This window comes from Moesziomyces antarcticus, assembly GCF_000747765.1.
Source record: "Moesziomyces antarcticus DNA, scaffold: scaffold_v10003, strain JCM 10317, whole genome shotgun sequence".
NCBI lineage: Eukaryota > Fungi > Basidiomycota > Ustilaginomycetes > Ustilaginales > Ustilaginaceae > Moesziomyces > Moesziomyces antarcticus.
The window spans coordinates 920,256-947,826 of record NW_014639007.1 but is presented as its reverse complement, the minus strand read 5'-3'; the positions used below and the strand labels follow the sequence as shown (position 1 = coordinate 947,826).

At 60.4% G+C, this 27,571-nt stretch overlaps 16 protein-coding genes and 1 non-coding gene across 17 annotated transcripts; 10 read left to right on the top strand and 7 right to left on the bottom strand.

Annotated features, from left to right (window-relative positions):
* Nucleotides 1–639: 639 nt before the first annotated feature.
* Nucleotides 640–2,184, top strand: PAN0_003d1829 (uncharacterized protein; the record flags this gene model as incomplete). The annotated part of the gene is made up of 2 exons (XM_014802786.1): nt 640–1,099; nt 1,289–2,184. 2 exons carry the CDS (start codon nt 640–642, stop codon nt 2,182–2,184), a joined length of 1,356 nt encoding a protein of 451 aa, XP_014658272.1.
* A 420-nt stretch (nt 2,185–2,604) lies between these two features.
* Nucleotides 2,605–3,666, top strand: PAN0_003d1828 (uncharacterized protein; the record flags this gene model as incomplete). Its single annotated transcript, XM_014802785.1, has 4 exons — nt 2,605–3,124; nt 3,213–3,236; nt 3,331–3,422; nt 3,514–3,666. The coding sequence occupies 4 exons, from the start codon at nt 2,605–2,607 to the stop codon at nt 3,664–3,666; spliced, it is 789 nt and encodes a 262-aa protein (XP_014658271.1).
* A 228-nt stretch (nt 3,667–3,894) lies between these two features.
* PAN0_003d1827 (transthyretin family protein) lies at nt 3,895–4,343 on the top strand (the record flags this gene model as incomplete). The annotated part of the gene is made up of 2 exons (XM_014802784.1): nt 3,895–4,170; nt 4,251–4,343. The coding sequence occupies 2 exons, from the start codon at nt 3,895–3,897 to the stop codon at nt 4,341–4,343; spliced, it is 369 nt and encodes a 122-aa protein (XP_014658270.1).
* Nucleotides 4,344–4,532: 189 nt separating this feature from the next.
* On the bottom strand, nt 4,533–5,684 carry PAN0_003c1826 (mitochondrial carrier; the record flags this gene model as incomplete). The annotated part of the gene is made up of 3 exons (XM_014802783.1): nt 4,533–4,574; nt 4,649–5,372; nt 5,455–5,684. 3 exons carry the CDS (start codon nt 5,682–5,684, stop codon nt 4,533–4,535), a joined length of 996 nt encoding a protein of 331 aa, XP_014658269.1.
* A 778-nt stretch (nt 5,685–6,462) lies between these two features.
* Nucleotides 6,463–7,758, bottom strand: PAN0_003c1825 (hydrolase; the record flags this gene model as incomplete). Its single annotated transcript, XM_014802782.1, has 1 exon — nt 6,463–7,758. One exon carries the CDS (start codon nt 7,756–7,758, stop codon nt 6,463–6,465), a length of 1,296 nt encoding a protein of 431 aa, XP_014658268.1.
* Nucleotides 7,759–7,921: 163 nt separating this feature from the next.
* PAN0_003d1824 (glycoside hydrolase family 85 protein) lies at nt 7,922–10,648 on the top strand (the record flags this gene model as incomplete). The annotated part of the gene is made up of 2 exons (XM_014802781.1): nt 7,922–7,962; nt 8,143–10,648. 2 exons carry the CDS (start codon nt 7,922–7,924, stop codon nt 10,646–10,648), a joined length of 2,547 nt encoding a protein of 848 aa, XP_014658267.1.
* Nucleotides 10,649–10,685: 37 nt separating this feature from the next.
* Nucleotides 10,686–11,484, bottom strand: PAN0_003c1823 (uncharacterized protein; the record flags this gene model as incomplete). The annotated part of the gene is made up of 2 exons (XM_014802780.1): nt 10,686–11,069; nt 11,140–11,484. The coding sequence occupies 2 exons, from the start codon at nt 11,482–11,484 to the stop codon at nt 10,686–10,688; spliced, it is 729 nt and encodes a 242-aa protein (XP_014658266.1).
* A 246-nt stretch (nt 11,485–11,730) lies between these two features.
* Nucleotides 11,731–12,798, top strand: PAN0_003d1822 (mRNA decapping enzyme; the record flags this gene model as incomplete). Its single annotated transcript, XM_014802779.1, has 1 exon — nt 11,731–12,798. One exon carries the CDS (start codon nt 11,731–11,733, stop codon nt 12,796–12,798), a length of 1,068 nt encoding a protein of 355 aa, XP_014658265.1.
* A 322-nt stretch (nt 12,799–13,120) lies between these two features.
* PAN0_003d1821 (DnaJ-domain-containing protein) lies at nt 13,121–14,431 on the top strand (the record flags this gene model as incomplete). Its single annotated transcript, XM_014802778.1, has 1 exon — nt 13,121–14,431. The coding sequence occupies one exon, from the start codon at nt 13,121–13,123 to the stop codon at nt 14,429–14,431; it is 1,311 nt and encodes a 436-aa protein (XP_014658264.1).
* A 141-nt stretch (nt 14,432–14,572) lies between these two features.
* Nucleotides 14,573–15,220, bottom strand: PAN0_003c1820 (ADP-ribose pyrophosphatase protein; the record flags this gene model as incomplete). The annotated part of the gene is made up of 1 exon (XM_014802777.1): nt 14,573–15,220. One exon carries the CDS (start codon nt 15,218–15,220, stop codon nt 14,573–14,575), a length of 648 nt encoding a protein of 215 aa, XP_014658263.1.
* Nucleotides 15,221–15,783: 563 nt separating this feature from the next.
* On the top strand, nt 15,784–17,883 carry PAN0_003d1819 (uncharacterized protein; the record flags this gene model as incomplete). The annotated part of the gene is made up of 1 exon (XM_014802776.1): nt 15,784–17,883. One exon carries the CDS (start codon nt 15,784–15,786, stop codon nt 17,881–17,883), a length of 2,100 nt encoding a protein of 699 aa, XP_014658262.1.
* Nucleotides 17,884–17,992: 109 nt separating this feature from the next.
* PAN0_003c1818 (L-methionine transporter) lies at nt 17,993–20,074 on the bottom strand (the record flags this gene model as incomplete). Its single annotated transcript, XM_014802775.1, has 1 exon — nt 17,993–20,074. The coding sequence occupies one exon, from the start codon at nt 20,072–20,074 to the stop codon at nt 17,993–17,995; it is 2,082 nt and encodes a 693-aa protein (XP_014658261.1).
* Nucleotides 20,075–20,499: 425 nt separating this feature from the next.
* PAN0_003d1817 (leucine-rich repeat and coiled-coil domain-containing protein 1-like) lies at nt 20,500–22,857 on the top strand (the record flags this gene model as incomplete). The annotated part of the gene is made up of 1 exon (XM_014802774.1): nt 20,500–22,857. One exon carries the CDS (start codon nt 20,500–20,502, stop codon nt 22,855–22,857), a length of 2,358 nt encoding a protein of 785 aa, XP_014658260.1.
* A 177-nt stretch (nt 22,858–23,034) lies between these two features.
* Nucleotides 23,035–23,129, bottom strand: PAN0_t003c0002. Its single transcript is given in 2 exon segments — nt 23,035–23,074; nt 23,093–23,129. It is a non-coding gene; the product is annotated as a tRNA-Leu (tRNA).
* Nucleotides 23,130–23,356: 227 nt separating this feature from the next.
* Nucleotides 23,357–24,107, top strand: PAN0_003d1816 (uncharacterized protein; the record flags this gene model as incomplete). The annotated part of the gene is made up of 2 exons (XM_014802773.1): nt 23,357–23,692; nt 23,763–24,107. The coding sequence occupies 2 exons, from the start codon at nt 23,357–23,359 to the stop codon at nt 24,105–24,107; spliced, it is 681 nt and encodes a 226-aa protein (XP_014658259.1).
* Nucleotides 24,108–24,330: 223 nt separating this feature from the next.
* Nucleotides 24,331–24,833, bottom strand: PAN0_003c1815 (uncharacterized protein; the record flags this gene model as incomplete). The annotated part of the gene is made up of 4 exons (XM_014802772.1): nt 24,331–24,423; nt 24,502–24,617; nt 24,702–24,729; nt 24,825–24,833. 4 exons carry the CDS (start codon nt 24,831–24,833, stop codon nt 24,331–24,333), a joined length of 246 nt encoding a protein of 81 aa, XP_014658258.1.
* A 755-nt stretch (nt 24,834–25,588) lies between these two features.
* PAN0_003d1814 (uncharacterized protein) lies at nt 25,589–26,698 on the top strand (the record flags this gene model as incomplete). Its single annotated transcript, XM_014802771.1, has 1 exon — nt 25,589–26,698. One exon carries the CDS (start codon nt 25,589–25,591, stop codon nt 26,696–26,698), a length of 1,110 nt encoding a protein of 369 aa, XP_014658257.1.
* Between the last annotated feature and the right edge of the window lie 873 nt (nt 26,699–27,571).

Sequence of the window (27,571 nt, the reverse complement as noted above, 5' to 3'; positions counted from 1 at the left end):
ACCGCAACCGTCGGCCTTTGAAGGCAGCAGCGTTCGACGTATGTCTGCCTTCGTCTTTCGGCTCGGCTTCGATTCTGGCGACCAGTCTGGCTCGATGCTCGATGCTATCGTTCCGTCTTCTTCGTCTCGTGTCTCCGTCTTACTTTTTTCACTCCTTTTTTTGTCCATCGCTCCCTCTCTGTCCAGCCTCGACATCATGCGATGGTGTCGAGAGCTTGGAGCTGGCTTCTCGCCAAGTGCAGCTCTGCGCTGTCAGGTTGCAGAGCTGCCGATCTTGTGTCTTCCCTCTTCAATCCACATTTTCGTTTCTTCACACCTCGGTCTGTGAATTATCTTGTGGCTGTGTAGTTGCGGCAGTCAAAAATAGGAGGCGGACGCTTCTTTCGGAGGGACTTGCCATGCGCATGTTCCTAGCTAGGCGGCCTCGGAATGAAGGAAGAGGTGTGTTCAAGCCCTTGGCCTCGGCATGTCTCGGTCGTGCAAAGTGGACTGGGGCAACATCGATACGCGTCGTAGCGGCAAATGGGTTTTTTGCGCGCCGACGAGGCGCTTGCTCGCGCCACTTGTAGTGGATATTAACCGCGTGCAAAATGATGCGGTCAAGCCGCTGAAGCGTGTCGACCCGATGGCATGTATGAGATGAAGAGAGTGCGTCCGTGCGGAGGGGCGGAATCACGAGCGAGGATCCGTGCATTGTGCCTGAAAAGGGTGGCGGTTTCATTTGCCGTCGAGCCGCGTCCGATCCCGGACCTCAAAGGAGGCATCAGCCAGCTGCACGTAGGTGATAAGGACAAGGTGTTGCGCTCATGGCCATTACGAGATCAAGGCGGAGTGCAGAAAATGAATGCTCCCTTGTGGCATGGCAAGGTTGGACCGAGCTCGGTTCGTGTCTCATACGAAGAGTTTGCTGTGCTGCGAGGAGGGCCGCGAGATCAAGTCGAGGTTGAGCCTCGATGTGAGATGAGCTCGTTGGGCACTCAACGGCAGAACGGAGTGTTCTCCGGATCGCCCCATGGGGAAAGCGGCATGGAGCGACTCGTCTTGGAGAAGCGATGCCTCGACTCCTTGATAGCAATGGGCTCCGCGACTGAAGGTATAAGTAAGAGCCTGTCCGAGCCGTCAATCAGCGTCATCAACCATACTCTCTCACATTCTATCTCTCATCCACCACACAATAAGGCTCTTACACTCTTCTCTCTAATCATCTACTCTCGATCACGATGGCGCGTATTTCTGCCGCGCTGTTTGCTGGTGTCATGCTTGCCATGAGCGGTATGCTTGTAGCCAGGCCTGCTGCCGCTTCGCCCGTCAAGGCATCCGGCGCTTCCGTCGAAGCCGCATCGCTCGCTAAGCGCGACCACGACGCTCCTCAAGTCCAGCAGGACGCGGCTGAGCTTCAGCGCCGTCCCTATCGGAGGTGGAGGCGGAGCTGGAGTTGGAGTGGGAGTTCAGGCTAACGCCGATGCTGACCTTGGCTTCGGCGGCCCTGGATTCTACAAGCACGACCACGTCGGTGTCGGCATCGGTGGCAACGCCGGCGTCGGCGTCGGAGGCGGCGGATACCCAGCCTACCCCTTCCCCGGATACGGACACCACCCCGGCTACGGCTACCCTCCGTATGGGTATCCCCCGTACGGCTACCCGCCTTACCAGCCTCAGCATGGCTCGGCTCCTCCTCCTCCTGGCGGTAATGGAGGTCCTGGCGGTCCTGGTGGTCCTGGTGGTCCTGGTGGCCCCGGCGGTCCCGGCGGTCCTGCCGGTCCTGGCTCGTCGGGTGACGATGACTGCGATGACGACAAGCCCAAAGGCAACCATCCCAAGGGTAACCAGGGCGGTTTGGGTGGCCCAGGTGGTCCTGGCGGCAACGGTGGCAATGGCGGCCCTGGCGGAAACGGCGGTAATGGCGGTCAGGGTGGTAATGGCGGTTCCGGCGGCTACCCTCCGTACGGCGGATACGGTCACCATGGTGGCCATGGGCCTTACAATGGCCCCGGGTCTAGCGGAGGCCAGGGAGGCCAGGGCGGTCAGGGTGGCAACGGCGGTCATGGTGGCAATGGCGGTCAGGGAGGTCAGGGAGGCCACGGTGGAAATGGCGGCGCTGGAGGCAATGGCGGCAATGGTGGCCCCCGCGGACCTGGTGGCGCTCCTGGCGGCGATGGAAGCTACTGCACTTGCGTTGCTTAAGCCTGTGGCCTCATCCCGCCCCTCGGCTGCCAGTGCGGCTCACCCATCTCATCTTCTCCAAGTGTTTCGACCATGACTGCTACGACTGCGAACTGCTACGACTGCGACCCTGCATGCATCTTTTCACGATCCGGCCTTTGGTAATGACGCAAATGATACTGTTCCTTCCTCAACAGGCTTGTGAGATGTGAGATGAGAGCATGATCGTGACTAGATTGCTCGCCGACAGTTTTGCGGTTGGAGGCAGCTGAGCATGGTGTTGGCAGGGAAGGTGGGTCCGAGCTTCTTCGAAGTCGATTCAGGGTCCGAGTGGAGAAATTCCGCGAGTCGGATTTGTCGCCGGCAAGCAACACCTTCTTCTTGCATCGCGACAACCAACACCCTCGCAGCCACCACGAAAGCACGGTCCACATCCACACCATGGCACGCCTTACCGAGATCGAGGACGGATCGGACAGCGAAGATGTACGCGCTCCTGCCGCCACATCTTCCTCTTCGTCCAAAACAGCAGGACTGACGCAGGCACAGCAGGAAGAGATTCTATTCAAGTCCGGCATCATCGAGAAGCTGGGCCTGCCCAAGGACTTTGTCAGCATGGACGAAGCTCAAGCCCAGCTCGACACGCTCAAGCATGGAGAAGCCGGCGCTGGAGTCGGACGAGCTCGTAACGGATCGGAGCAGGATGAACCAGACGATTCCGAGGACGACTACGGCGTGGCTTCGGACCATGAGCTGGACGGAGACGACAACGCGGATCGATTGATGCAGGAGCAAGAAGCGACAGAGATGAGCCCGCAGGTCGAGAGCATCCTGGATCTGATCATCTGGACCATGCCCTTCGGCTTCATGTATACGCTGCTCGACGTGCTGGTGCGCCAGCAGTACGGAGATACCGTTGGGCTCGCAGACGAGGCAGTGCGCTTGATCCGAGCGCTTCCAGGTGAGTCCGCACTTCCCAGACTGTTCAGCCGATCGGATACGATATACTCACACATTCACGTTCAATCCTGGCCTTGCCGACTCACTAGTCCTCGGCTTCTTCATCCACTTCAGTAAGTCCTTCTCATCGGTCGTTGAGCTCACCACAACTGTCACGGCCTGTGCTGACCTCGTACTCTTCTCGTCTACCGCTGTGGATACATGCAGACCTCACGTCGCAGCGACAGGCGTTGATACAGGTGCTGCTGTTTGGCATCTGCTCGGCGTGCGGCTGCTCTCTGATCTACATTGTCAACAAGGTACGTCGAGCGCCTCCTCGCGGCACCCACGCGCATTGAAGCATGTCGCTGACTCTATTGCATTCTCTTCTGTCGTGGCTCGAACGCACAGTCGTCGTACGATGTGGTGATTCAGCGAGTGGCACCGCTGGGCACACTCTGGATCTTTTCGGTGGTGCGACTGGACCTTCTGCCGGCATGCATCAGCCTCGGCATCGTTGCGATGTTTGTGCAGCAGATGGGGCTGCGTATCATGTTCGACTAAGCAATCGATCTGCCTTGCTGCTTCAAGCGTGTTGGCGGTCGTGAGCCAAGATGCTTGTGCAATGGTCGTGTGAGTGAAATTCTGGAGTGGCTCGGCCAAGTCCGAAGCGGGGAGCGCGAATTCGAGCGGGATTCCGCAGGGTCTTTTGACGCCGTGGTCTGTGCAACATTCCACTATCTTGACCACCATCTTCTTGAGCGACTACACTCGACAAGATCGCCGTACAGCATGTCGAAATCTCCCATCACGTGCCACGTGCTCGACTCGACGCTGGGAAAGCCCGCTGCGGGCGTGCGCGTGCAGCTCGAGGCGCTCTCGCCGCTCAACTCGCAGTTCCACATCCTGGCCACGGGCGAAACCAACTCGGACGGACGCTGCCCCGACCTCCTCACAGGCCACAACGCCAAAGATGTCCTCGTACCCAAGGGCGTGTACAAGATGATCTTCTACACGGGCGAGTACTTTGAAAAGGCGAGCCGCGCCACCTTCTACCCCCACGTCGAGGTAAGTCTTGCCTCTGATTGCAGAGTGATAGCCCGCACAAACTCACGATACGAATTCGCTTTCGACTGCACCGCACACAGATCTTCTTCCAGCTCACAGAATCGCCCGATCCGCACTATCACATCCCCCTCCTCCTCTCGCCGTTTTCGTACACCACCTATCGAGGTTCTTAGTCGGGCTCCCGTCGCTTCCAAATCCACGCTAATTCTTTCAGCACCGTACGCAGACCGCTCTCTGAAAGTGGTCGGAAAACAGGCTCCTTTTCTTTCTTTGGGGGCTAGAAACACAAGGCGGTTGGAGGCGACGGTTCGCAGGGAGACGGATGCGCAGCGTCAGGGGAGTATGGCCGAAGAGTGGAGTGTCTAGTTCTTGACCGGGGCGGCCGCGGCGACAGGCGCAATGAGCTGTGTCGAGAAAAGCAAGAGAATCGAAGGTCAGCATGGTTTCAGCGCGAAGTGGTACCGGGCACACGACTTACGGCCTTGGTGATGTTGAACACGCGCTCCTTGCTGGCAAAGAGAATGGCGGCGGTGAGGACGGACTGGAGGAGCTTGGATGCGATGCCTCGGTAGAGGCCGGCGATGCCCTCGCGCTGGACGATCTCGGTCATGGCGGTCCAGATGTTGGTGCTTGCGCCCTTGCTGGCGCCGGCGTGCTGCCTGCTCTTGATCACGATCTGCGGGTAGGTGAGACCGGTGGCAAAGAGCTTGGAGAGGGCGCCGAGCCAGAAAAAGTCCCAGTCGGACAGCGAGACCTTGCCGCCGTTGGCGCGCGCGAGGCGCGACTTGACCACCCAGTTCTTGAGCTGCTCAAAGGCGGTGTACTGGAGCACGGGGTTGATGACGAGCACCAACGCCGGGCCGAGACCCTTCCAGAGCGCCAGCGGGCCCTCCTCGCGCACGATCTTCTGCATGGTCTGCAGGAAGCCCAGACGCTTCACCGCCGCCGCCGCCGCCTTGGGGTCCGCCCTGGGATCCGCCGAGCCGACACGAACCGTCTGGCGCGTGTTGACGATCCAGATCGGGTTCGTCGACACGGTGGTGGCGGTGCCTGCAATGAGACCAGCAAGGATGGACTCAAAGGTGGTCAGGGCACCGCCGTTGACGATTGTAGCCGTGGCAGACGTAGCGGCAGCCGCGGCGACCTTGGCCTTGGACTTGAGGATGCTCTCTCGGCACTTTTCGAAGAAAAAGTAGTAGACGCTATTGCATTCGATGATCGAGGTCAGGAAGGATCAGCAATCAATGCGCTTTGTATAGACAAAGCGGAGGGCAGAGGACATACAAGTTGGTGACACCGATGCCGATGAGACTGGAGCTGAGGCCCGCATACAGGCCGGAGACGCCCTCCTGCTGGAGGATCTTGAGGGCCGCCTTGACCATGGGCTCCTCGGGGTTCTTGGAAGACTCGACGGCCGCACGCGTCGAGATGCCGACGAGCGGGTAGGTGGCGGTCATGGCGACCATGCCACCAACACCACCGGCGCAAGCATGGATGAAAGAGTCGTCGGACATGGCTGCTGTCTAGGTTTCGAGATGGTGGACGGAGATCGAGTAAAGACCGGCTGTACGAAGAAAAGTCGCTGAGGGATGTGGTACGCAGGAGGATGGTTTCGCGAGGTGAATGGCTTTCGAGGTAGCGCTGGGGACCCGGCTCGGAGAATGTAGGAATCGTCTGATGCGCAGAGTGTGGGGAGCAACAATGCATCTGAAGCTCCTCGGCAACACTTCAGGCGGTCCGCCGCAGAGGCCATAACCGGATAGACGTGCATGCCTGCCTGCCTGCCTGCCTCGTGAATTGACAGCCTCGCACCCCAGCCCCGCAACCCGAGCTCGCTCAAACGCGCCCGGCTGAAAAAGCGTCGTGGCCGATGCCTCCCTCGCTCGCACCAAAACTGCAAGGGCGACTTCACAACAGCTTTTCACTTCTGATTGAAGATTAAAAGGGTAACACTCGTGCAGCGATGCTGAGATGCTCAATGCGCTTCGCATGGTCTTCTTTGTACGTGTGCGAGGCGGCAACATCGTGATGCTGGGGTGACGGCCGCTTACCGGCTTTTTCAGGCTCTCTCCCGAGCCGGACGCGTTCTGACGCATCGGCGAGGCTGCAATGCCAGCATACCCGAGGCGTGAAAAGTCGTACAACGAACATCGGCCGATTCCATCCCGATCCTCATCGGGTTACCGCAACAACAGCTCTGTGCTCATAGCATTGCTCACTCTGCCGTATCGATGAGCGCCTCGTCCATTGCAGCTTTCCATTGCAGCTTTGATTGGCTCGTATCGATAAGGCTTACAGTCCGATCCGCTCGAGGAACATCTGCGCAAACCATTGTGTGCCTGGCGTCCCCGTAACTTCGTCGACCAACCCTACCTGTGGTTCGTCGCTCATCGCCGGCTTGTCCGGTTGGGCCGACTTGTGCACGGGGATGTCGGGGTTCTCGATGACGTGAAGCCCGTTGACGCCGTCATCCGCATCCTCCGCACGGTTGTGTCCCGCTTTCCTGCGGCTGTTTGCGCCAACGAATCTTCGGTCCACCACACAGAAGCCGCGCGTGAGCTCGCCCGAGGTCTCGATCTGGAAGCGACGCTCGGAATGCGTCCATCCGTGATCCGTCTGCGCCGCAGAGTCGGCGCCGGGCATCGGACAGAAGATCGCATGGGCGACAGCAAGCGGATCGTGAGCCTGGAAGAGATCGTGCTGGTCCGGGTGAAACTCTTCTGGCGCCACCATATTGTTGGTGAAAGCCCTTGGATGGGTGAGGAAGGTGCCGACGAACCGCTCGAGATGACTGGCGCCTTCGGGCACGTCGCTGGGCGTCTCGTAGGTCGCCTTGACTAACCGCGAATACGGCACGGTGTGGTGGGAGGTGATGTCGAGACCGAGGACTTGGATTGGCAGGCGCTTACCACCAAGCGCAGGATGTCGCGGTGCTTCGTCGATCAGCACTCGCACCGAGTACGGGTCCGCATACCAGTTGAATTCTGCGACGGGCGAAGTGTTGCCCGGGACGTCAAAGGCTCCGCCCATCACTGTGATTGCGCCCACCTTGGCGAAGGTGTTGGGATCTTTGCGGAAAGCAGCAGCGAGGTTGGTGAGCGGACCAAGCGCTGCAATGCGTACCGTGTGCGGAGGATGAGCACGAATCACATCCAGGATGACATCGGTCGCGTGCTTGTCTGTTGGCGTGAGGGGTGCGGGTGCCTTTTCTGGCACTGGGAAAGGGTCGTTCGGAAGCCAGTGGACGCCAGAGAGGCCGTCGCGGCCGTGAAAGTAGGAGGCAGTGAACATCTTGCACTCCAGCGGCTGTGTGGAACCCGAAGCCACCACGATAGGTTCGGCATCGGCGTGGAAGCTGCGGTAGCGCGCCTTGACCGCGTCCGGCGTTGAGGGATCAGCAAGGTGTCGGTGCAAGATGGCTCCGGTGCGCAGCACGTTGGCGTTAGCATGGTCGAGCGTGGTGTTGCCAAATGTGAGCGTTAGCGCCTTGACCGACACCTCGTCCGGAGAAGCGAGCGCCAGCAGGATCGCGAGCACATCGTCGACGCCCGGATCTGTGTCGACGATGAGTGGGATAGGAGCTGTCATGATGGATCGCCGGTGTGATTGCACAGGTACAGGGCTGCGAAGAAAGCCGGCTTGGTTCGCAAGATGGAGTCGATTGATGTGGGGTAACGGCAACGGTCGATGAGTCCGATGGCCAAGTTGGTGCGACTTACGCTGCAGTGGAATGGACGCCCAAGCTCTGAACATGACATTGGTCGTGTCGTTCCGAGTATCCGAGCTGAGCAGGTGTGCCTGTTGCTATCGGCCATCGCAGCTGCCGAATCTGCGAGGTCGAGTCGAGCATCGTCGGCTAAGGGCGCCCACCCACAGGTCTAACAGGACGAAATTTGGCGCCTCCACCTTGGCCCCATTCAAATCGCCGAAGCGGGCTCGTGTTGGACCCTGAACTGCGCTCAATCTTCGCAGTGTCCGTGCAACTACCGCTCCTACCAGCACCTTGTATTCACCTCAGGCAAAGCGTCTGCAGATGCCGTCCGCACGCCATCTCGCACCAAGAGGAGGAAGCTCGTCGTCCTCGTCATCCAGAGCACTCGCCGAAGATGAGCTCGACCTCGACCTTGACCTCCAGTCACCGTCGTCGTCTTTGCGCCAGCATCTCGACGCAGAGGCGCTGCCGCAGCCTGACTACTTGGAGAACCTCGACGAATTGCACCTCTGGTATCAGATGCGCCACCCTGAAGTACTTCATGATCACTTGGAGCCATGCAGGAATCACGTCCGCCCTCCCACGCATCCTACCTCCACTGCCACCGACAGGCTAAAGCCGAAGCCAAAGCCAAAGCTGGTCGTATGCCATGACTTTCAGGGAGGCTACAACGAGGATCCCCACCAGCAAGGCTACTCGCTCGAGCACCTACATCTCGTCGACACGTTCATCTACTTTTCGCACAAGCGCGTCAGCATTCCGCCCGTCGGCTGGCTCCACGCATGCCGACGCACAGGCACCAAGGCGCTGGGTACGCTCATCTTTGAGTGGGCCGAGAGCGCGCCTGACCTAGCTCGGCTTCTGCGAGGTCCCGAGCGCAAAGCGATGCCGCTGCGAGGCCCACCGAGCTTTTCGCAGCAATACGCAGTGGAGCTCATTGAGCTCGCGCTCGAGCGCGGCTTCTCGGGCTACCTGGTCAACATCGAGGTGGCGCTCGATCTGGGCTTCAGCTGCTCGGGCGAACCCTGGCCTGCGTGGGTCGGGCAGCAGGCGAGGGTGGGCGAGTTGCACAAGAACTCAGAGCGGCTACGAGCATGGGTCCACTTCCTGCGTGAGGAAGGCACGCGACGATTCACGCAGGCGGGAAAGCGGGCCGACGAATGGGAAGTCATGTGGTACGACTCGGTCGTCTATCCGCACGGACAGCTCGCTTGGCAAGACGCGCTGAACGAGTACAACATCGACTTCTTCCAGTCCGCCCACACCTTCTTCACCAACTACACCTGGGCACGACCGCCACAGCCGCTTCCACCAGGTCAGCTCGTCGATCCGAATGACGAGAGTCCGCAGGCGCTGCAGCTGCGCGGATTCACGCTCACGGGCCCCGAAGATGGCGGGTACCATCCGCAGCTGCTCCTGTCGGCGGCGATGGCAGATAGCGTAGAGCGCGCACGTACCGATGTGTATGTCGGCATCGACGTGTTTGGCCGCAACTGCTGGGGCGGCACCAAGGCGTGGCGATCGCTCGACATGATCGGTCCGCATCGCTCCGAGGAATCAGCACTGCAGCTCAGCGTGGCGCTGTTCGCACCGGGATGGACGTGGGAAGACCAAGATTCAGGCCAAACGCTGCCGCCCGCGCAGCAGTCGATGAAGCGCAAATGGTCCGACTGGTGGCACATTGATCTTGCCTTTTGGATCGGCATTCCGCGTCCGCTCACGCCGACAGCCCACCGAATCACCCTCGCTGAGCACGAAGTCAAGCCCGTACAGCTGTACTTTGGTGGTACCAATCTCGAGAGCGCTCGACTGGAGCGCCGTGCAAGTGCACACGGCTTCTATACCGACTTTGGCTTCGGCTCGGGCACGCGCTGGTTTGACCGCGGCGAGGTGGTGCACGAGTGGCCCGCTGGATTCACCGACATGGGCGTGTGCATGCCCAAGCCCGACCTGCTGTTCGCGACGTGGCATCAACACAAGCAGGAAGCAACCGGGCTCGGGCTGCGAGACTTGACGTGGACGTTTGATCAGGAGCGCGCATGGACTGGAACGACGTCGTTGGTTGTAGCCATGACGCCCGCGTACGATACAGTGCGGACCACGACCGAGGTGCCACTGTGCTCTGCGGTGGTGGAGTGCAGCGCGAACCAGTGGACCGAATGGCGGTGTACAATTGTTGTCGATGGTCAGTCGTCTGCGGCTGACCAGGTCTCTCCTGTTGTCAGCACGCTGGGTTCGGGATCTGCAGAGGTGGTGCAGCGCAACGTGGAGCGGACTAAGCTTGAACACGGCTGGCACGCTGTCTCTGTTCCAGTCCGCATCCGCGCCGACGATGCCGCACCCGTAGCGCTGAGTCTCGGGCTATCGCTGCAGGCGGGCACATCGACGGTGCGCGTGGGAGCAGTGCAGCTCACGCGCGACGTACCCAAGCAGCCGATTGGCGAGCTTCAAATCCACCCGGCTATGCGCGATTTCGAGTCAACAGGAGACCAGACGGCAAGACTGCAGCCTGCTACGCTCGTGTGGGCAACAAGCCGAGCCAACGAGTCGCAGCTGTGCAATGTGTGGATCCAGGCCGTCGGTCAGCCCGACACTCGATGCTGGCTCGGCACGTCGACGCGCGAAGCCACCGCCTCCGAATTCTGCCTTGCCCAGCCGTTGGCTCTACCACTGCATCTCACCAACACCCCACTCGAGTTCATCGTCACTACACCCGGCCTAGACTTCACCGTGATCGCTCGTGGCCCCGCTCGCGTTTCGCCCTAGACACCCCATCTGCCCAATTCAAGCAAGAGCATTTCATTTAGGCCTCGATCTGTGGCTGCAGCTTGGGTTCGACCCATACGCCCTTGACCTTGGGGGGAGCGCGTTCGTCCTGACGATTAGCCTGGTCTTGGGCGTTGTCGCTTTCGTCGCGCACCTCCTCACCCATGGTGGGCGAGTTGTAATATCGCGCCAGCTTCTCGATGGTTGCGAGCGGCAGGTCGTACTCCACCGCGAGCTTCTCCAGATCCGCACGTGTCTCGCAGTGCTTTCGATCGTCGAGTAGCATAGTAATCGTGTGCGCCGGGACGCGTGCGGGTCCACTCGTCTTGGCAGGCGCCGAAGAAGAGGCAAACACGTCGGATTGGACGTTGTCCAAATTCGCCCGCTCACGCGCCTCCAAGATCCGAAGCATTTGATCATTCTATCCACATCAAACCAAACGTGAGTTCTGAGATCAAAAGTGGGCTCAAGAAGGTGGGGGAAGAACTTACAGGCTGATAGTTGGTGGCGTTCTTGGGTACCTGGACCTGGCCGAGACGCGAGAGGTTGTGGAGGAACTGCGGGTCGTAGGCGTCGCGCATGATGTCGGCCGACTTGGTCTCGCTCGCCTGGCTCTGCTGTCGCTGTGTCTCCTGCTCGCGGCGTGTGGCTGCCGATGGCGCATACTGCGAGCTCTGCTGTGCGGTCGAAGCGGCATACTCAGTCGGTGGCACACGTGCGGAAGCGGCGGGGGCGGGATTGGGCTTGGCCTTGGCCGCCGATGGAACAGAGCGCGACACGGTGGAAGCAACTTCCGACCCGAGCTTGCGCGCTGGCTTGGATGATGATGAACCCATGATGCTGCGACTTTTGCCCGAAGACAAAGAGGGATGATTCGGACGATGATGAGCAGCAACAAAGGCTTACGAAAGTGGAGGCCTGTCGAAGAAATCCGAGCGCGCAAAAGCACGGGAATCGGAATTCGAACGCCGGCTTCTTCTTGCGCCAACCTAGCTTTGAGGAGTGGACCCTGAAATGCGCACGACTTGCTCGCCTTGACTTTCGACCATTCGCAAGACGACCTAATAGACACTCTTTACAGCATGGTATCCGCTTCCTCTAGCACTAGCAGCGGTGTGCTGGACGGCTTCAAGCTGGTTCGCATCCTCGACCAGGACCCCAAGCACAAGTCCGCCAACCTGCTCGGCGAGTTCGCTTCCACAGCAAACGACGGCTCGGCCAGCATAGACCAGGCGGTGCTCATCCTCGAAAAGACGCACTTTTCCGAGCAATTCTACCGTCAGTTAGAGGATCCGAACAGAGCACCCACATCCGACGGAGAGCGCACGATCAAGGCGCCGAAGCTCGATGCCGAAGCTGCGGTACTCGACGGAACGGAGCGGGACGCCGTTTTTGCGGCTGTGAGCAATCTGGGACAGAACGACGTCTACACGTGGCTGCTGGCATGGCTCCAACGATCCGCTTCTGACCCGGGCGACGCTGATGTCAAGATGACGCTCATCCGACCGGCGACGCAGACGCACATCGACAAGTACTCGGCGCAGCGCAGGGTGATGGTGTACGAGACGCCCGAGATGTATGCGCGCAAGGTGCAGCCGTGGATCGCCTCGTTCCCGCCATCGCGCATCCAGTGGGTGTACAACATCCTCGAACACAAGAAGGAGGCCGACTCGATCCTGTTCGAGCACCCCGATACAGAAAGCGGCTTCATCATCGTACCGGATCTCAAGTGGGACCAAAAGACAACATCGAGCTTGTACATCCAGGCCATCGTGCACAACCGCGAGCTGACGAGTCTGCGAGACTTGACCAAGGACCACATCGGGATGCTGCAGAACATCAAGGATCAGGCGAGCAGGGTGGCGTTTGAAAGGTACGGCCTGGCGGGTGTGCAAGAGGGCAAGCCGGATGGCAACGTGCGCTGCTTCTTGCACTACCATCCCAGCTACTACCACCTGCACGTCCATATTTTGGCAGCGAGTTTTACGTCGCATCCGGGCGCGGTGGTGGGACAGGCGCACCTGCTGGACGACGTGATGGATCTGCTGCGCCTGGGTGTGGATATGAAGCAACGCACGCTGGGCTACTCGCTCGGCACCAACAGCAAGCTCTGGTCGGTGCTGTACCCTGACGGCAACCCTTCAACTTGACCCAGCCGCAGCGCAAAGACATGGCTGAGTCGAGCCAGAAGCAGCACCAGCATCTCCAGCAGCACCTCATATTTTTGGCAGCCACGCCTCCACATTGAAATACGGACTTTTTTTTCCACCACACACGACACCCCTCAATCTTCCCTGCACGCTGACGCCGAGCTGCCCAGCCTTGCCTGCCTTGCCTGCCTCGGTGAGTCAAAATATTTCAGCTGCGATTTTGGTTCGGAAGCCGGGATTGGCGAGGCTGCCATCAGGTTCTGCTCAGTCGACTTCTTCCTCCTTCTCTGACCCAACCGTCCCGGCAGCGCATCTCGCAAGCATGGTCGAGTCCACACATCTGTACGACATCCTGGGCGTGGCGCCCGACGCCTCGTCCGCCGACATCAAGAAGGCGTACCGCAAACAGTCGCTCGCCAACCACCCGGACAAGAATCCGGAAATCGACCATGCCGTAGCCTCGGAAAAGTTCGCCGAGATCAACCATGCATACGAAACGCTCTCGGATCCCGACTCGCGCGCCGCATACGACCGATACGGCGACGATGGGCCAGGCGGGCCAGGTGGTGCCGGCGGTATGCCTCCCGACATGGACGACTTCCTTGCGAGCATGTTCGGCGGCGGCATGGGCATGGGTGGCATGGGCGGTATGGGCGGTATGGGTGGCATGCCGCGCGGTCGACGTCCACGCCGAACAAAGGGCGAGGATGCGGTGATCGAGTATTCGGTCACGCTCGCCGACCTGTACAAGGGCAAGACGGCCCACTTCAACCTCACCAAGAACGTCATCTGCACCCAGTGCGAGGGGTCGGGTGCCAAGCCTGGCCTGTCGGAAAAGGAGTGCGTCAAATGCTCGGGTAAGGGATCGGTGCTGCAGCAGCGCAGCATGGGCAACGGCATGATTGCGCAGTCGTACGTCGAGTGTGCCGACTGCCACGGCGAGGGCAAGAAGGTGCGCGACAAGGACCGGTGCAAAAAGTGCAAGGGCGAAAAGACGACCAAGGCCAAGGCCAAGCTCGATGTGGACATCGAACGCGGCATGGTCGACGGCCAGCGCATCGTCTTCAAGGAGGCTGCGGACCAGGAGCCGGGCGTCAAGCCGGGCGACATCCTGATCGAGCTCAAGATGCAGAAGGACGATGCGTTTGAAGTCAAGGGGCTCGACCTGCTCACTACGGTGCGGCTGACGCTCGTCGAGGCGCTGCTCGGATTCGATCGCACCGTGCTCACCCATCTCGACGGCCGCCACATCAAGGTCGCACGCACCGGCATCACGCGGCCCGGTCATGTCGACGTCGTGCGAGGAGAGGGTATGCCGCAGTACCGCGACCGCAGCCAGACCAAGGGCGACCTGTACATTCGCTGGGAGGTCGACTTCCCCACCGACGCACAGCTCGCTGCCGACCCGGCCATCCGCGACGCGCTGCGCAACGCTCTGCCGCCAGCAAGGCCCGATCTGGAAGCCACCCAAGACACCGTAGAGGACACGGTCGAGCCAAGCCCCGCCAAGATCGAGCAGTTTGGCAGCAACCGCGCGCGCATCCCTGGACAGGGCCACATGGACGACGACGGATGGGAGGACTACGACGAAATGGGCGGCCAGGGTCCAGGCATGCAGTGCGCACCGCAATGATGGCGCCGTCCCTGCTCAACTAATACGGATCGTTTCTTTGCACCATCACTCTGACTCACTCTCATGTACTTCTAACAACACTTTTGCGCAGTCTAGATGTCGTTTAGCGATGCATTCCTTGTTTCGTGGTGGACACGAGCTCTATAGACGGCCCATCTTGCCCGAGCCGACTTCGAGGCCGATGGCGAGGTGGGCGAGGCGTGCGTCGACTGCGAATCCTTTCGTCTGGAAGTCCTTGAGGCTCTGGTAGAGGCCCTTGACGGGGACGAGGTACTTTTCGATAAACTCGCCCTCCTCGGGCTTGGCGACGGGCTCGTCCGCGTTGTCGCTCAACTCGATATTCACCACCACCATCTTCATGTTGGCGCCGGTGAGGCCGGGATCGTTGAACATGGTGGGTGTCGTTTCCTCGATCTTGACCTTGCCTCCCTGCTTGTCGGTGCCGTAGCCGGTTTCCTCCTCGAGCTCTCGGAGTGCGGCGCGGTTGGTGCCCTCGTCGCCCTCTTCGCCCGCGTCGATGAGGCCGGCAGGCATCTCGATGCAGCTCTGCCCCACGGGTGGGCGGTACTGCGAGATGAGCAGGATGTGCGGCTCCGACGATGGACGATGGATGATCGTCATGATCGCCACAGCATCGACGTCACCCTTGCGGGTCTTGCGGTCGGCCGACTCCCACTTGCGCTGTTTGCCCGTCGGATCAACCCACTCGATCGAGCGCAGGCCCACCCATTTGGCGTCCGAGTCTTGCAGCGCCGCTGTCTTGAGCACCTTGGCATCCTGCGACGACATGGTGGAGGATGTATTGAAGGATAGGATCCTGGACGATCGCAGTCGAGGTGAAGTGGACAAGGCTCGGTGTGGTGGGGCAAGAGCAGCGAGTGATGGCGATGCACGGCGGAGAAGCGCGGTCCCAAGTGTCGGCGCTCTTGCTAGACAAAGAGTGCAGCGTCCGAGCATGTGTCGTCGACGACGTCGTGATGGAGGAGCGAGGGGGGAGATAAGGCTGTACAATGGCGTCGGCAACAGACGATGACCTCAGGCAGCTTCATGCTGAGGCAGCAGCAGATGCTCTCCCGAAAAGTGACGTTTTTTGGCTTGTGCGTCGCCACTTTTTGGGCGCATTTTCTCCACACGAGCCGGAAATTCATTTTATTTAATCACATTCTCGGCCTAACATTCCTGAAATTTCGCTTTCCATGGACGGGAGAGGCTCGGCTCAATTCACGCTTTTGCTGCATCGCACGACTCGAACCTGCAACATCGCTTTCCTCTTCCTCTTCCCCTCACCACATCCTCGCCGCACATCCTCCACCGCGCCGGCACAGCTTCGGCACTCGCATAGACCCTTCGTCATGTCGTCGCCATTCATCGGCCTCAACGTCAAGCTCACGTTGCACTCGCAGCCGCATCTGCATCTATACGCCAAAATCCTTTCGATCGACCAGGCCGCCAACACGCTCACCGTTCAGAAACTCGATGGCTCCCACGCCGTACTCGAAAGGACAGACATTGCCAGTCTAGCTGCTGCGAAACCAGTCGAGGCCGCCAGCGAAAAGCCCGCCACTCCTGCAGCAGCCAAGCGCAAATCCAACCAGGATGCCGCCGCTGCTTCCACTCAGTCCGACCAGCCCCACCTCCTCGCACCCAAGACCGCCGATCCCGTCGGCTCGCGCACCTCTACACCCTCCCGCTCGCCTCGACCTCAGAATGCTGCTGCCGGAACACAGACACCCAGATCCGCCAAGAAGAAGGCGGCGCCGCTTGCATCTGTCTCGCGCGGCAGCAGCCCCGCCATCCCCAACGCCTCGCTCTCGGACGAGTTCGACTTCAGCGCAGGCCTCAAGGCCTTCGACAAGAAGAAGATCTGGGACGACATCCGCGCCTCGGACCACACCGACCCGGCCTCGCTCCTCGTCTCGCACAACCGCATCGCCAATGCGCCCGTCGAGCTCGTGCGCGGGCCCAACGGCGTCGGCCCCGCCAACTCGGTCTCCACGCCCGACCGCGGTAGAACCAGCAAGAAGGACGGTCAGCAGAAGCTGCGTCCCAACGAGATGGTGCTGAGCCCATCGCCCGAACGTGTCCCTTCGCCCACTCCCGCCTCGTCCGCAGCACCCGTGCCAGCACCCGCCGCGCCCTCCCAGCCGGCGGGCAAGCCGAGCTACGAGGAGCTCGAGCAAAAGATCCGCAAGCTCGAGGCCGAACTCGCACTGGCACGCAGACGCAATGCGCTCCTCGAGGAGCTGGCTGGTCTGGGTCTGGGCGTTTCTGCGCGCACCGATGCGGGCGCGGACTACAGCGCCTCGTCGGCCGCGCCTACTGCCTCGCCTGCGTCGCAGCCCGCGCAAGCCAGCCCCGAAGTCCGCAACGAGTCTCAACAACGACCTGTCGCCCAGGACGTGACTGAAACCACGCGCGACCTGTCCAACATGACGCTGCACGCGTCTTCTGCGCCGACGGGTCAGGAGCCGCGCTCGTCGACGCCCGCTGCGCTGTCGAGCGCACTCGCCGCAGCCGGCTTTGCCATCTCGGGCCAGTCGACACACTCGAGCTCGGCTGGCTCCACGCTCGCGCCTGCTTCTCAGCCGGCCGAGGTGGCCGCCGAGAAGGAGGAGGCGGTGTTCGGGCACATTGTCGATGCGCCAGTGCTGACGCTCTTCTTCCCCACGGCGGCGCTGCAGCACGCGGCGCTCGCGCGCATCGAGGCATTCTACGAGTCGGACACCAACGGCAAGCGCTACCTTTCGCTGCAAGAGGCGGCAGACGAGCGCATCTGCCGCAACTACCAGGGCTTCAACTTTCCGCTGCGCCAGGGCGTGCAGGACTGGCTGGACGCCATGCACGACGCCGTGGGCTCCGACACCGAGGCGGAGGCGCAGTGGTGGCGGCCGCACTGTTCTGCGGAGGAGGTGCAGCTGCTGGAGCTGCTGGTGTCGCTGCGTGCCATTTCGCCGTACGAAGGTGCCAGTGCGCGCAGTGACGATGGCGAGGCTGCGGTGAGCTATGTGATTGCGTGCGTGGCGTCGCAGGCGCACTCGACGCTGCCGCACGAACGGCTGCATGCGCTCTACTTTCTCTCGGCCCCGTACCGGGCGTTGGTGGCGCAGCTGTACGACTCGCTCACCGCTCCGGCAAAGAAGGTCATCGAGGCCGACCTTGCTCTGCGCAAGTACGCCCCCGCGGTGTGGAGGGACGAATTCCAGGCGTACCTCGCCGAGGGTCCGGCGACGGAGAAGGAGTTTGGCAACAAGCCCGCGTCCGAATGCAAGCTCATCGCACAGCAGCTGCGCGCCCAGCTCGCGAGGCTGTGGGCCGAGTTGGGTGCGGCAGGAGATGAGACCGCAATGCACGATGCGTGGGAAAACGTAAAGTGGCAGACTCTCGACAGGTACGCAGCGGCCCAGAAGAAGAAACCCGCCACAGCAAAGGGCAAGAAGAAGGGCCGCAAGTGATTCTCGCATGTGAGGCCCAGATGCCGAATCGCAAACTTGCATTTCTGCCCGAGGTGGTGCAGCGGAAAAGTGACATTGGTGTGTGCATGCGCGTGTGTGCGGGTGTGTATCAAAGTGAGTCGCGCTTGGGTTCGGGCGACGAGGGCAGCATTTCTATGTGTTCCTCGTCGTCATTCACGTCGTTTCCATCCGAGGTGGCTAGCGGCACATGCTGACCCCTTCCGTCGTACACATCTCCGGCGCGGTTGCCACCCATTCTCGCCCTGAGCTTGGCCAGGATCGGATTGCTGGTGGTCCAACCTGCACTGGCCTGTGTGAGGTAATAGACCGGCACGCCTGCCGCAATGAACAGCAGTGCAGCCAGACCCTCTAGCGGAGCACTCCCTATCGGCATGAGCAGCAAAAATAGTGCGACCGCTGCAAACAGAATCGGCGTTCCCAAAAACGTCTTGTACGGTCGCACCAAGTTGGGCTCTTTGATCCTGAGCACCAACAGACCCAATACCGACGCCAGGTAGAATGCCCAGCTGCAGACGCCGTAAAAGTTGACGAGCGATGCAAACCCACTTCCGAACAGCACAAATGCCGCAATCAGCACGAGCTGCAGCGCCAATGCTGCTACGGGCGTGCCCGTGCGTCGATTAACCTCGCCCAACTTCTCCGGTAGGTATCCCTCGCGCGAAGCGGCCATGATGAGCCGAGCCGTGGTGTAGATTTGCCCATTGAGCGCCCCGAAGCACGAAAACGCCACGAGGAACGCAAACACAATCCCGCCCACCGTGCCAAAGATCGCACTGCCAAAGTCGAGCGCCACCGTATTGGTGCGCTTCACCAGCTCCGCCGGCAGCACCACAAAGTACGACACCACCGCCGACAGGAAGATCAAGATCACCGTCGCCAGGCTGATGTGAATCACGCGCGGAAGATCCTTTTCGACGCGCTTCATCTCTCCCGCCACAAAGCACGACTGGTCCCACCCATCAAACGCCCACAGCCCGCTGTACAGCGCCAAGGCATACGACGATGGCGACGTAGCACTGCCCTCGAACAGGTTGGCCAGGCTCGAAAACGCCTGCTGCGAGCTGGGCGATGTCTTTCCCCGCGCCGCCTGCACGATCGCCAAGATGGGCACTGCCGTGAGCGCAAGCAGCTTGACGACGGTGGTGGCGATCTGCGTGCGCGTGCCGAGCTTGTTGGAGAATGCGTGCGCCGCCGTGATCAACGCTGCGATCGCTATCGCAAGCAGCTTGATCGACCAGCCGGGGATGCCGTCGAGCCCAGTCTCGTGCGGGTGGTCGGTCGCCTTGCCCGTGGCGTGGAAGAGGATGCGCGCCACATACTCGCCAAAGATCGTGGCGATGATCGCACCCGCACCGGGCTTGAGCGCCGTCAGCGCCGACCACGTGTACAGGAACGCCGAGAGCGGGCCAAACGAGTAGTTGAGGTACGCCTGCGAGCCGCCATTGAGTGGGATCGACGCACCGAGCTCGGCAAACGAAGAGGCTCCGCTCCATGCGAGCAGACCCGAGAGCAGCCAGATGACGATCGATGCGCCGATGCTGCCAGTGTTGAGCGTGACGACGCCTGGAGATGAGAAGATGCCCGAGCCGATCTGAACGCCAATGGTGAGCGCAATGCCGTCGATGAGCGTCACTCTGCGCTCGGCCACCCGGTCGCGCGAATAGTTGCGCGTATGCCGTCTCGACCGCGACCGCGAAGCATTCCTTCTGCCCGGTCCCGAGGCACCAGCCGCAGAGACCGATGATTCCACGTCTCCATAGTCGCTAGCAAAAGTGTCGTCTGCACCTCCACTAAGACTGAGCGGCAGCAGGTGATCGCGGTATCCAAACGATAAGCTTTCAACGCTCGCTCTGGCGAGCGCTTTGAAGTTTGAGCCTGCTTGATCTTCTTCTGAAGGGCGCCGCAAGTCGTCTTGCGAGGCTGCGACGTCGTCCGGCTCGCCTCGTGCGAGGTGAGGGGCAGGGAGGGTGTTGCGGTCCTCGAACACCACAAAGTCGTCTTCGTCCTGATCTTCCTCTGGGAGTGGGATGCTGTCGGAGCTAGCCTTTGCTTTCGATGCATTGCCTGCACTCGAGTCTATGGAGGGACGCAGCGCGCTCGAGTGGAGCGAGGCAGGCTCATCGGGAACCCCAGCGAGCGCGATGGCAGCACCCACGGGGTCGGCCGACATGGCACGGCTCGTGTGTGTTGGTGCGAGGTGAAGAGCTGTGGGGTAGTCTATCCTCAAATTGAGCGCGACATGGATCTATGCTGAGTAGTCGGATCCTTCCTGGGCCTGTTCGTGGGTGGAAGGGAGGGTGGGGCAGGTGTTGGTCGAGTCGAGTGGTGTTGGTTTGGGCGCGCCGCTGCGTTTAGCCGAGCAGTCTCCGGGCAGCCTCCGCTCCGTAGGCCGAATCCCGGATTTCTTTTTCTGGTTTTTGAGAGGCGATTTTTGTCTGCTTTTCAGGGAGAGCATAGCAGTCTGCCACTCGTCCCCCCAAAAAAAAAGCAAAGAAAAAAGGAACTCGAAAAACTCCACACCGAAAACCAAAAAAAGTTCAGGTGTGCTCCTACCTTCTTCCCACCATTCGGCTGCAACGCACACTCACGATCAGCATGGCGCAAACAGCACCAGCGCCAAGAGGCCCTATCAAGTCCGAGCGCAATCGCGCAGCGGCAGCTTCGAGCTCCGGCCAGCACTCGACTTCTTCGACCAGCTCGGCGTTTCACAAGAAGCGTGCTCAGGGAAAGACAGCCTCTCACAGCAGTTTGAGCGCTCCTCGCGGTAGCCAGTCACGGCCGGATGCAGGGGGGGCTTCTCAAGGCTCGCGCAATGGCAAGCCTCCAAGGCTGTCCAGCGCTCGTTCGCCTGATTCTAAGCCAATGCAGGAGCAGCAATCAAACGATGACGACGACGACGAGGAAGAGGATTCAGAAGAGGACGAAGAAGAGGAGGCTGACGTCCGCTCCAAGACGGCGCTTTCGCTTTCAGGCCACCAGCTCCCGCCTCTGGTCGCTCTAGTTGACACGCTCTCGCAGTTCCGCTACCTGCAACGCCTCGACCTCTCCTCGATCGAGCCCTCGGAAGCATCCGCAGACGGCCTTTCCACGCTCGCCTGGCTTGCCAAGGCCGTGTTTCGCAGCAAGGCAAAGCTCGAAGCCTCACAAAGCAAGGGTAAAGAGCGCGCTTTCGGTGACAACCTCACCTGGCTCAATCTCTCTTCGAACCCTCATCTCACCTCGGAAGCATGCATCGGCCTCGAGGCGCTCGAAGAGCTGTGTGTGCTCAACCTCTCGCACTGCGCTCTCAACGCCATCCCAGTCTCCATCTCGCCGTTGCACAACCTAAAGGCACTCGTACTCAACAACAATGCCATCTCCGCCCTGCCCAAGTCGTTCCCCCACCTGCCGGAGCTCAACTCGCTCATCCTCTCGCACAACCAGCTCACGTCTCTGCCCGCCTCGCTCCCGGCATCTCTGCCCGCGCTCAAGAAGCTCTCGCTGGGTCACAACAAGCTACGAGGCAGCGAGAGCCTTCCCGACTTTTCGCTGTGTCTGGCGCTGCGCGAAGTCCGTCTCAACGACAATGTGGAGCTCAAGGCGTTGCCGAGCCACGTACGCAACTGGGGCAAGGGTGCTGACGGCAAGACAGCGCCAGGGCTCGAGCTGTTGGAGCTCAAGGACTGCGGCTTGGACACCTGGGAGTCGCTATCGACACTCGCAGAGGCCGACGAAGAGAAGGAACAGCAGCCAAGGCTGCGCAGGAAGGGCTTGACGCAGCTGCTGCTCAAGGGCAATGGCGTTTCGCAGCTGGACGACTACAAGGAGCGTATCACGCACGTGCATCCTACTCTGCGTGTCCTTGACAACGAGAGGCTACAGCCGAGAGCACGCCCTGCCGATATCGATGATGCCCCAAATGACGTCAAGTCTGCCGATCGAGGCGATGACGGGCGCCAGAAGAAGGAGGGCAAGCGCAAGGAAAAGCGCGAAAAGGCACCCAAGAAGCAGACAAAAGCAGCGCAAAGGCAGGACGACGATGGTTCGGACGACGATGACGACGAGGCTGCGCGGATGGCGGCCGAGATGCGCGCCCTGCGCCGTGGCAAGCCCTCTGAGCCAAGAAGGAAGCCCTCAGAGTCTGATGGCGAGTCAGACGACGATGAGGCGGCGCAGATGGCCGCTGAAATGCGAGCTCTGCGCCGCGGCAAACCTGCTGTCGAGCCCGCCAAAGCGTCCAAGATGAAGTCCAACGAGCGAACCAAACCCGAGGAAAAGACGAAGCTCGGCAAGGCGAAGTCCGGCAAGGACATCTCTGCCAAGCGATCCGACAAGTCTGGATCCGGAGCAGCGGATGCTGGTGAGGAAGTGGAGTCCAAGCCAAAGCATAAGCGCGGCACGCGTGCGGGCAAGAAGGTTAAGAAGACCGATTCAGCATCCGCCTCTATTGCTGCCACCACCGACAAGAAGGACAAGAAGGAGGCTCGCGGTGGATTCTTCGAGACGGTCGATGTCGAGGCGGAAAAGGCGCGGCTGGCACCGATCTACGAGCTGAGCAAGAAGCGCGCCAAGATTGCCACTGGTCGCACCGAGGTGGCCGAGGGCGTGCTCGAGGACGTCAAAGCGGCGCCGTCCAAGACGCAAGGTCGCACTGTGCTGGGCTCGTTCGACGACTCGACCCCCGCTGATGTGCCCAGCAAGCGCAAGAAGAAGCAGGCAAGCAGTGGCAAGGACGACACACCAGCTGCACCCGTCAACACCAGCGTCGCGGCTATCGTTGATGTGCGCAAGAAGGACAGCAAGAAGCGCAAGGCCGGGCCAGAGGATGCAGGTGCCAACAGCAAGAAGCAGAAAGCGGCAATGCCGTTTGCTTCACCAGCGGCGGCAGTGGGTGAGACAGGTGGCAAGGCAAGCCAGTCCGACTCGTTTGGTGCAGGCGCCGACGCCTGGGGAGGCGCAGGCGCGTGGGCGTGACCCCGCTCTTAAACATATCAGACCATCACCGTGCACCACACTTCAATGATGAATGTCTTCGAGCAGATCCACGTTTGATTCTCTGTGTGTTGAAGGTTGAATATGACTTGCTCGTCAGCAAGAGTGCAGATGGTCAAAAAATCTAGCCAAAAAAGGGCAAAAAGAAATTGCGTTTGTTGACAAGAGTGGGATTCGAACCCACGCCCGAAGACAACGGTTTGAAATCTCAGAGAATCCTGAACGTTGCGCCTTAACCACTCGGCCATCTTGCCTTACGATGTGAAATGAAGCCGCAATGGCATACATACTGGGTTGATGTGTGCAACCGCAAATGAGGAGTGAGATTGCCTCCACATATTACGCAAACGACGGCTGCAATGAGGACCTTCCGGGCTGCCGGTGATGTGTCGCTTCCGAGCAAGCTTCGCACCTTGATGGACTACAACCATCGAGCCTCCTGCTGTATCTCACTTCATTCAACGCTACATAGCGCGAGCTCATGTTGCCGACAGTCTGGACGCCTCGAGCAACCCGACGTGCTGCCCTTGCTTTTGCCTCGTTTGCTCTTCTGCTCGCTGCGGGCGGAACTGGCTCGCGCACTCTGATTCCGGCGTGTTCAGCACAACGCCTATCCCATCACAAGGCATCGGTGCTTAACGCGCGCACTGAAAACAACGGCACGACGTCGTCCTCGCGCAACGCAAGCTACGCCTCGGGCGGAGGAAGATTCGAGTCGGTGGACAACCCGTTCAAGATGGACCGTCCTCTCAACGTCTTTGGGCGGCCGCTGGCACAGTGTGGTACCAACCCCATCACGGGATTCTACCGCGACGGCGTAAGTTTCACATTGAAGCGATGACGATGAGCATCATGCTGACCCCTTGCCTTTGATTCTTGTGTGGTAGTACTGCAATACGGGTCCTGCTGATGGTGGGTCGCACACGGTGGCAGCGGTGGTGTCGCAAAAGTGGCTGGACTATTCGGCGAGCAAGGGCAACGATCTGCGTCCGATGCTGTCCGAGGGCTGCTCGTGGTGTCTCTGCGTATCGCGATGGAAGCAGAGTCTGGATGCATACAAGCGCGGCGAACTCGCCAAAGACGGTGTACCCAAGATCAAGCTCCAGGCTACGCATCAGCGCGCGCTCGACATGGTGTCCATCGATGACCTCAAGGCTTTCGCGCTCGACGACGCATCCAACACGCCCAACTCGGCGTCACAGGACCCTGCCAATGGTGGCCCCATCCGCTGATCCTACCTTTTGCGCCTTGCTCTATCTCCTCCTCATCTGTTTAGTCTGTTTTGGGTTTCTATGTGTTTGAATCGCTTGCGCTTATATCTTGTTCGAAATAGTATCTCTGGTCTCGCTGCGACGAGGAAGCCGCTTCGAGGATGGTATTACACGATGGGTGATGGTGTTGTACAAGTTTGCGATGGGTGTTGGGTTGCGTTGGTGCAAGGTGCGTTGGTGCAAGCTAGGACTCGTCGTCGATCTGCTTCCATATTTGCTCGGTCTTCTTGCGGTTCTCCCTCGACTCGCGGATGTGGTTCGCCGTACGTTCGACGCGCTGGCATCCCCACGCACACGTTGCAGATGTCAGTGCGATGTTCCAGCGGGCTTAGCAAAGGTGTTGGCGTCGACTTACTTCTTGTCGCAGACACATGTTGAGGTCGTGCTTGATGCCGTTGCAGCCGCCGGTGATCTTGTGCCACACACCTTTGGCGTGGCACTCGTTGAGCGCTTGAATGAGGTGGGCGCAGTCTGCAGCAGGCAACATCATGGATCCGTTCATTCGTCAGATCCTATGCATAAGCTCGGGTGAAGTCGTTCGAGGAGTCTACTTACGCTGCAGCTTGCTATCGCCCACGAGATGCTGTGGAAGCAACGGTCGCAGCCAGAGGCGCAGAGAAGATCGTCAGTTGTCAGGCACGGGACAGCGCTCGTTCTGGAAGTTGATTGTGTGCTCACCGGATGCATGGTCGAAGTGCTGTGACCGGTGCAAGCGTAGAGGACGGGGGAAGCGGAATGCGAAGCCGGACAGGGCCTTCGTATGAGGTCAGACAACTTTTGCAGCCGGAAGTCGGGCAAGGATGGGCGCTCGAATTTATGCCGAGGTGTCAAATCGGAGAGATGTACATTTCCTGAAAATCGGCGAGCCTTTTTTGGTGTTGGTCTCCCTCTTGGCGCGCGACTCAGGGGTGAGAGAGCGTGGATGCGGAGGAGGGGCGGGCGGAGGAGCAGCGCCTGCAATCAACATCTAGGGGTCTCGCTCGGCCCCTTTTCCGCGTCTCTAAATTTCAGCTCGCGCCAAGCTGCGATGCTGCGCTGCTGCAGCCACACCCACACCGACACTGCCTCTGTGCAGCCAGTGGAGGAGGACCCATGCAGAAGGCTGCAGCCGCCCACCGGCCCGTTTCCACTGTTGGTGGCAGTGCCCGCATCTTCATTCCGGTCGGCTGCCACGGTCAGCACTGCCATCACTGCCATCATCACGCTCCTCCTATCGCACGCTCTCCCCGTCTTTGCTCTGAACGACCTCTAACGAAATTTCCACACAAATACGCACAACACACAGCACGGATAACGACGGATATACACGCGCTACCCACGCTGCTATCTTCACCGCTAGCGTTGGTCTCGCGTCTCCAGATTCCTTACCGTCGGCGACCCTCAGCTAGGACAGTATCCATCAGACGCAGAGTACAACTTCGCCTTTGCTCGAGTGCGGCACGATGCCCGACTTCATGTCGCTCAAAAAGGTGTGGGGGAAGCTAGACACCGGCAGCGGCGATGCGCAGGATCCAGCAGGGCCCTACGCTCAAGGTATCGGCAACACGGGCGCAGGCGGGCCACCCATCGTACTCGCCCAGGATGACCGCGTGGCTCGAGTCAACATGATCCTGCGTGCGCTCCAGGTGTTCTTCGGCCTGGTCACGCTGCTCATCGCCGTGTACATGGCGACGTTCCAGTCGAAATGGATCGGAAGCCCATCGGGCCTCACAGGTCTCATCCTCTTCCTCACAAGCGCAAGTCTGCTCGCATCGCTCGTCTTCCTGATCGTGCCCATCATCTACGAGCGCTCGGGCTACAAGACCATGAAGGGCTTTACGCGTGCGCTCTCCGAGGCGCGCGTCGGCATGGTGTGCAACGGCATCTTTGGCTTCCTGCTGCTCATCCTCGCGGTCACGCAGACCATCTCGGCCTACACCTCGGCGGGATGCAAGGATCCCAAGAACGACCCGCACGCGGGCGGCAAGGACCGCGCCGACTTTGTCGACCAGCTCGGCGGATGGTGTCGCACCAAGCGCGCCGAAGCCGCCTTTTGCTGGTTCCTGTGGGTGACGTGGTTCCTGTCGCTGCTGCTCTTCCTGCGCCAGTGGAAGCTCGAGCGCAAAAACGGCCCACGCATCCCGCCGTTTGTGCACCCGAACGAGGACTCGGCATTCGAGCCCATCAACGATCTTGACGACGAGGATGCTTTCGACGAAGCCAAGACCGCCAGGTACGGCGACGGCGGCGACGGCAGGTACGGTGTCGCGGGCGCAGCGTATGGAGGTGGACAGCCCAACATGGCCTCGTACGACCGCCGTGGTAGCAACCCGCTTGCTGACATCGAGGCGCGGTATGGCATGAGCCCGGCATATACCGCGGATCCGTTTGCGGATGGACGTGCGACAACGCCGGCCTACAGCCGTCCTTCGTACGACTACAACGCGTACGGCTCAGCCGGCGTGCCCGGCGGCTATGCTGCCGATCCGTACTCGGCCATCCACCATCAGCTCGGCACCGCTCGCGCCGGCGACCGCCCGCCGCAGCTGCCCAGCATGGGCTACCCCTACTGAAGAGCTCCCCTGTCGACCGACCCAACTGTATTCTATTCTCGTTCGGACACTGTGCTTCCCATCCCTGCTGTGTGCCACCCCGCCTCGACGTCGATTCTATTTAATGGAATGTTTCCAATACACTTTTGTGGTGTTTGGCCGTTCAGCTGCGTATGCTCGTGCGTGCGGGGGCTTAGGCTCAGTCGCACGTGGTGCAAACATCCGCGGAGATCAACGGTGATGTCTCGGTGCGAATCGGCATGCTCGGGGATGCTGGTGAGGCTGAGATGGCGGCGCATGATCAGAGCTCCCCGGTTCGGATGAGCCTCTTCCGACGCAGGTTGCATCGCGTTTTGTGACTTTTGACTCGCTCCACCATTTTGCGTGGCGATAACTGAGCCGCTTTCTGGAGCCCTACCTTCGAAGCATTGCGCAAAAAGAATGGAACACCAAGGCAATGGGCAAGCTGCTGCGGCTCGAGTTGTCATACTGTTGGTGAGCTGCGCGGCTCTGCCGAAGAAAGGGCTTCGAGACAGACAGGCAAGCAAGCGTAATTTACTGTCGCAGAAACGCGTGCAAATGGTCACGGCACTGCGACCCTTCATGAATGAGCGGCGTTCAGCTGCCAAATCTGTTCAAAATGCAGCAAAGCAACACAAACCCGACACCGTCGACATGCGACTGCTCGACGCTCCTTGGCTCCCCCACGCGGGACTCAGCCTCCTCGCTTAGTTGCCAGCCAGCGTCGGCTAAATGTCCCTGGTCCACAATCGTGAATGGCTCGGCATGCTCGCTCGTTCCGTTGGAGTCAAGCTTCCCCTTCCACTTCACTGCCGAAGCGGTGCGTGCTCTTGCTTCTCGTCGCAACAGCACCACTTGCTTCGTCGGACCCTG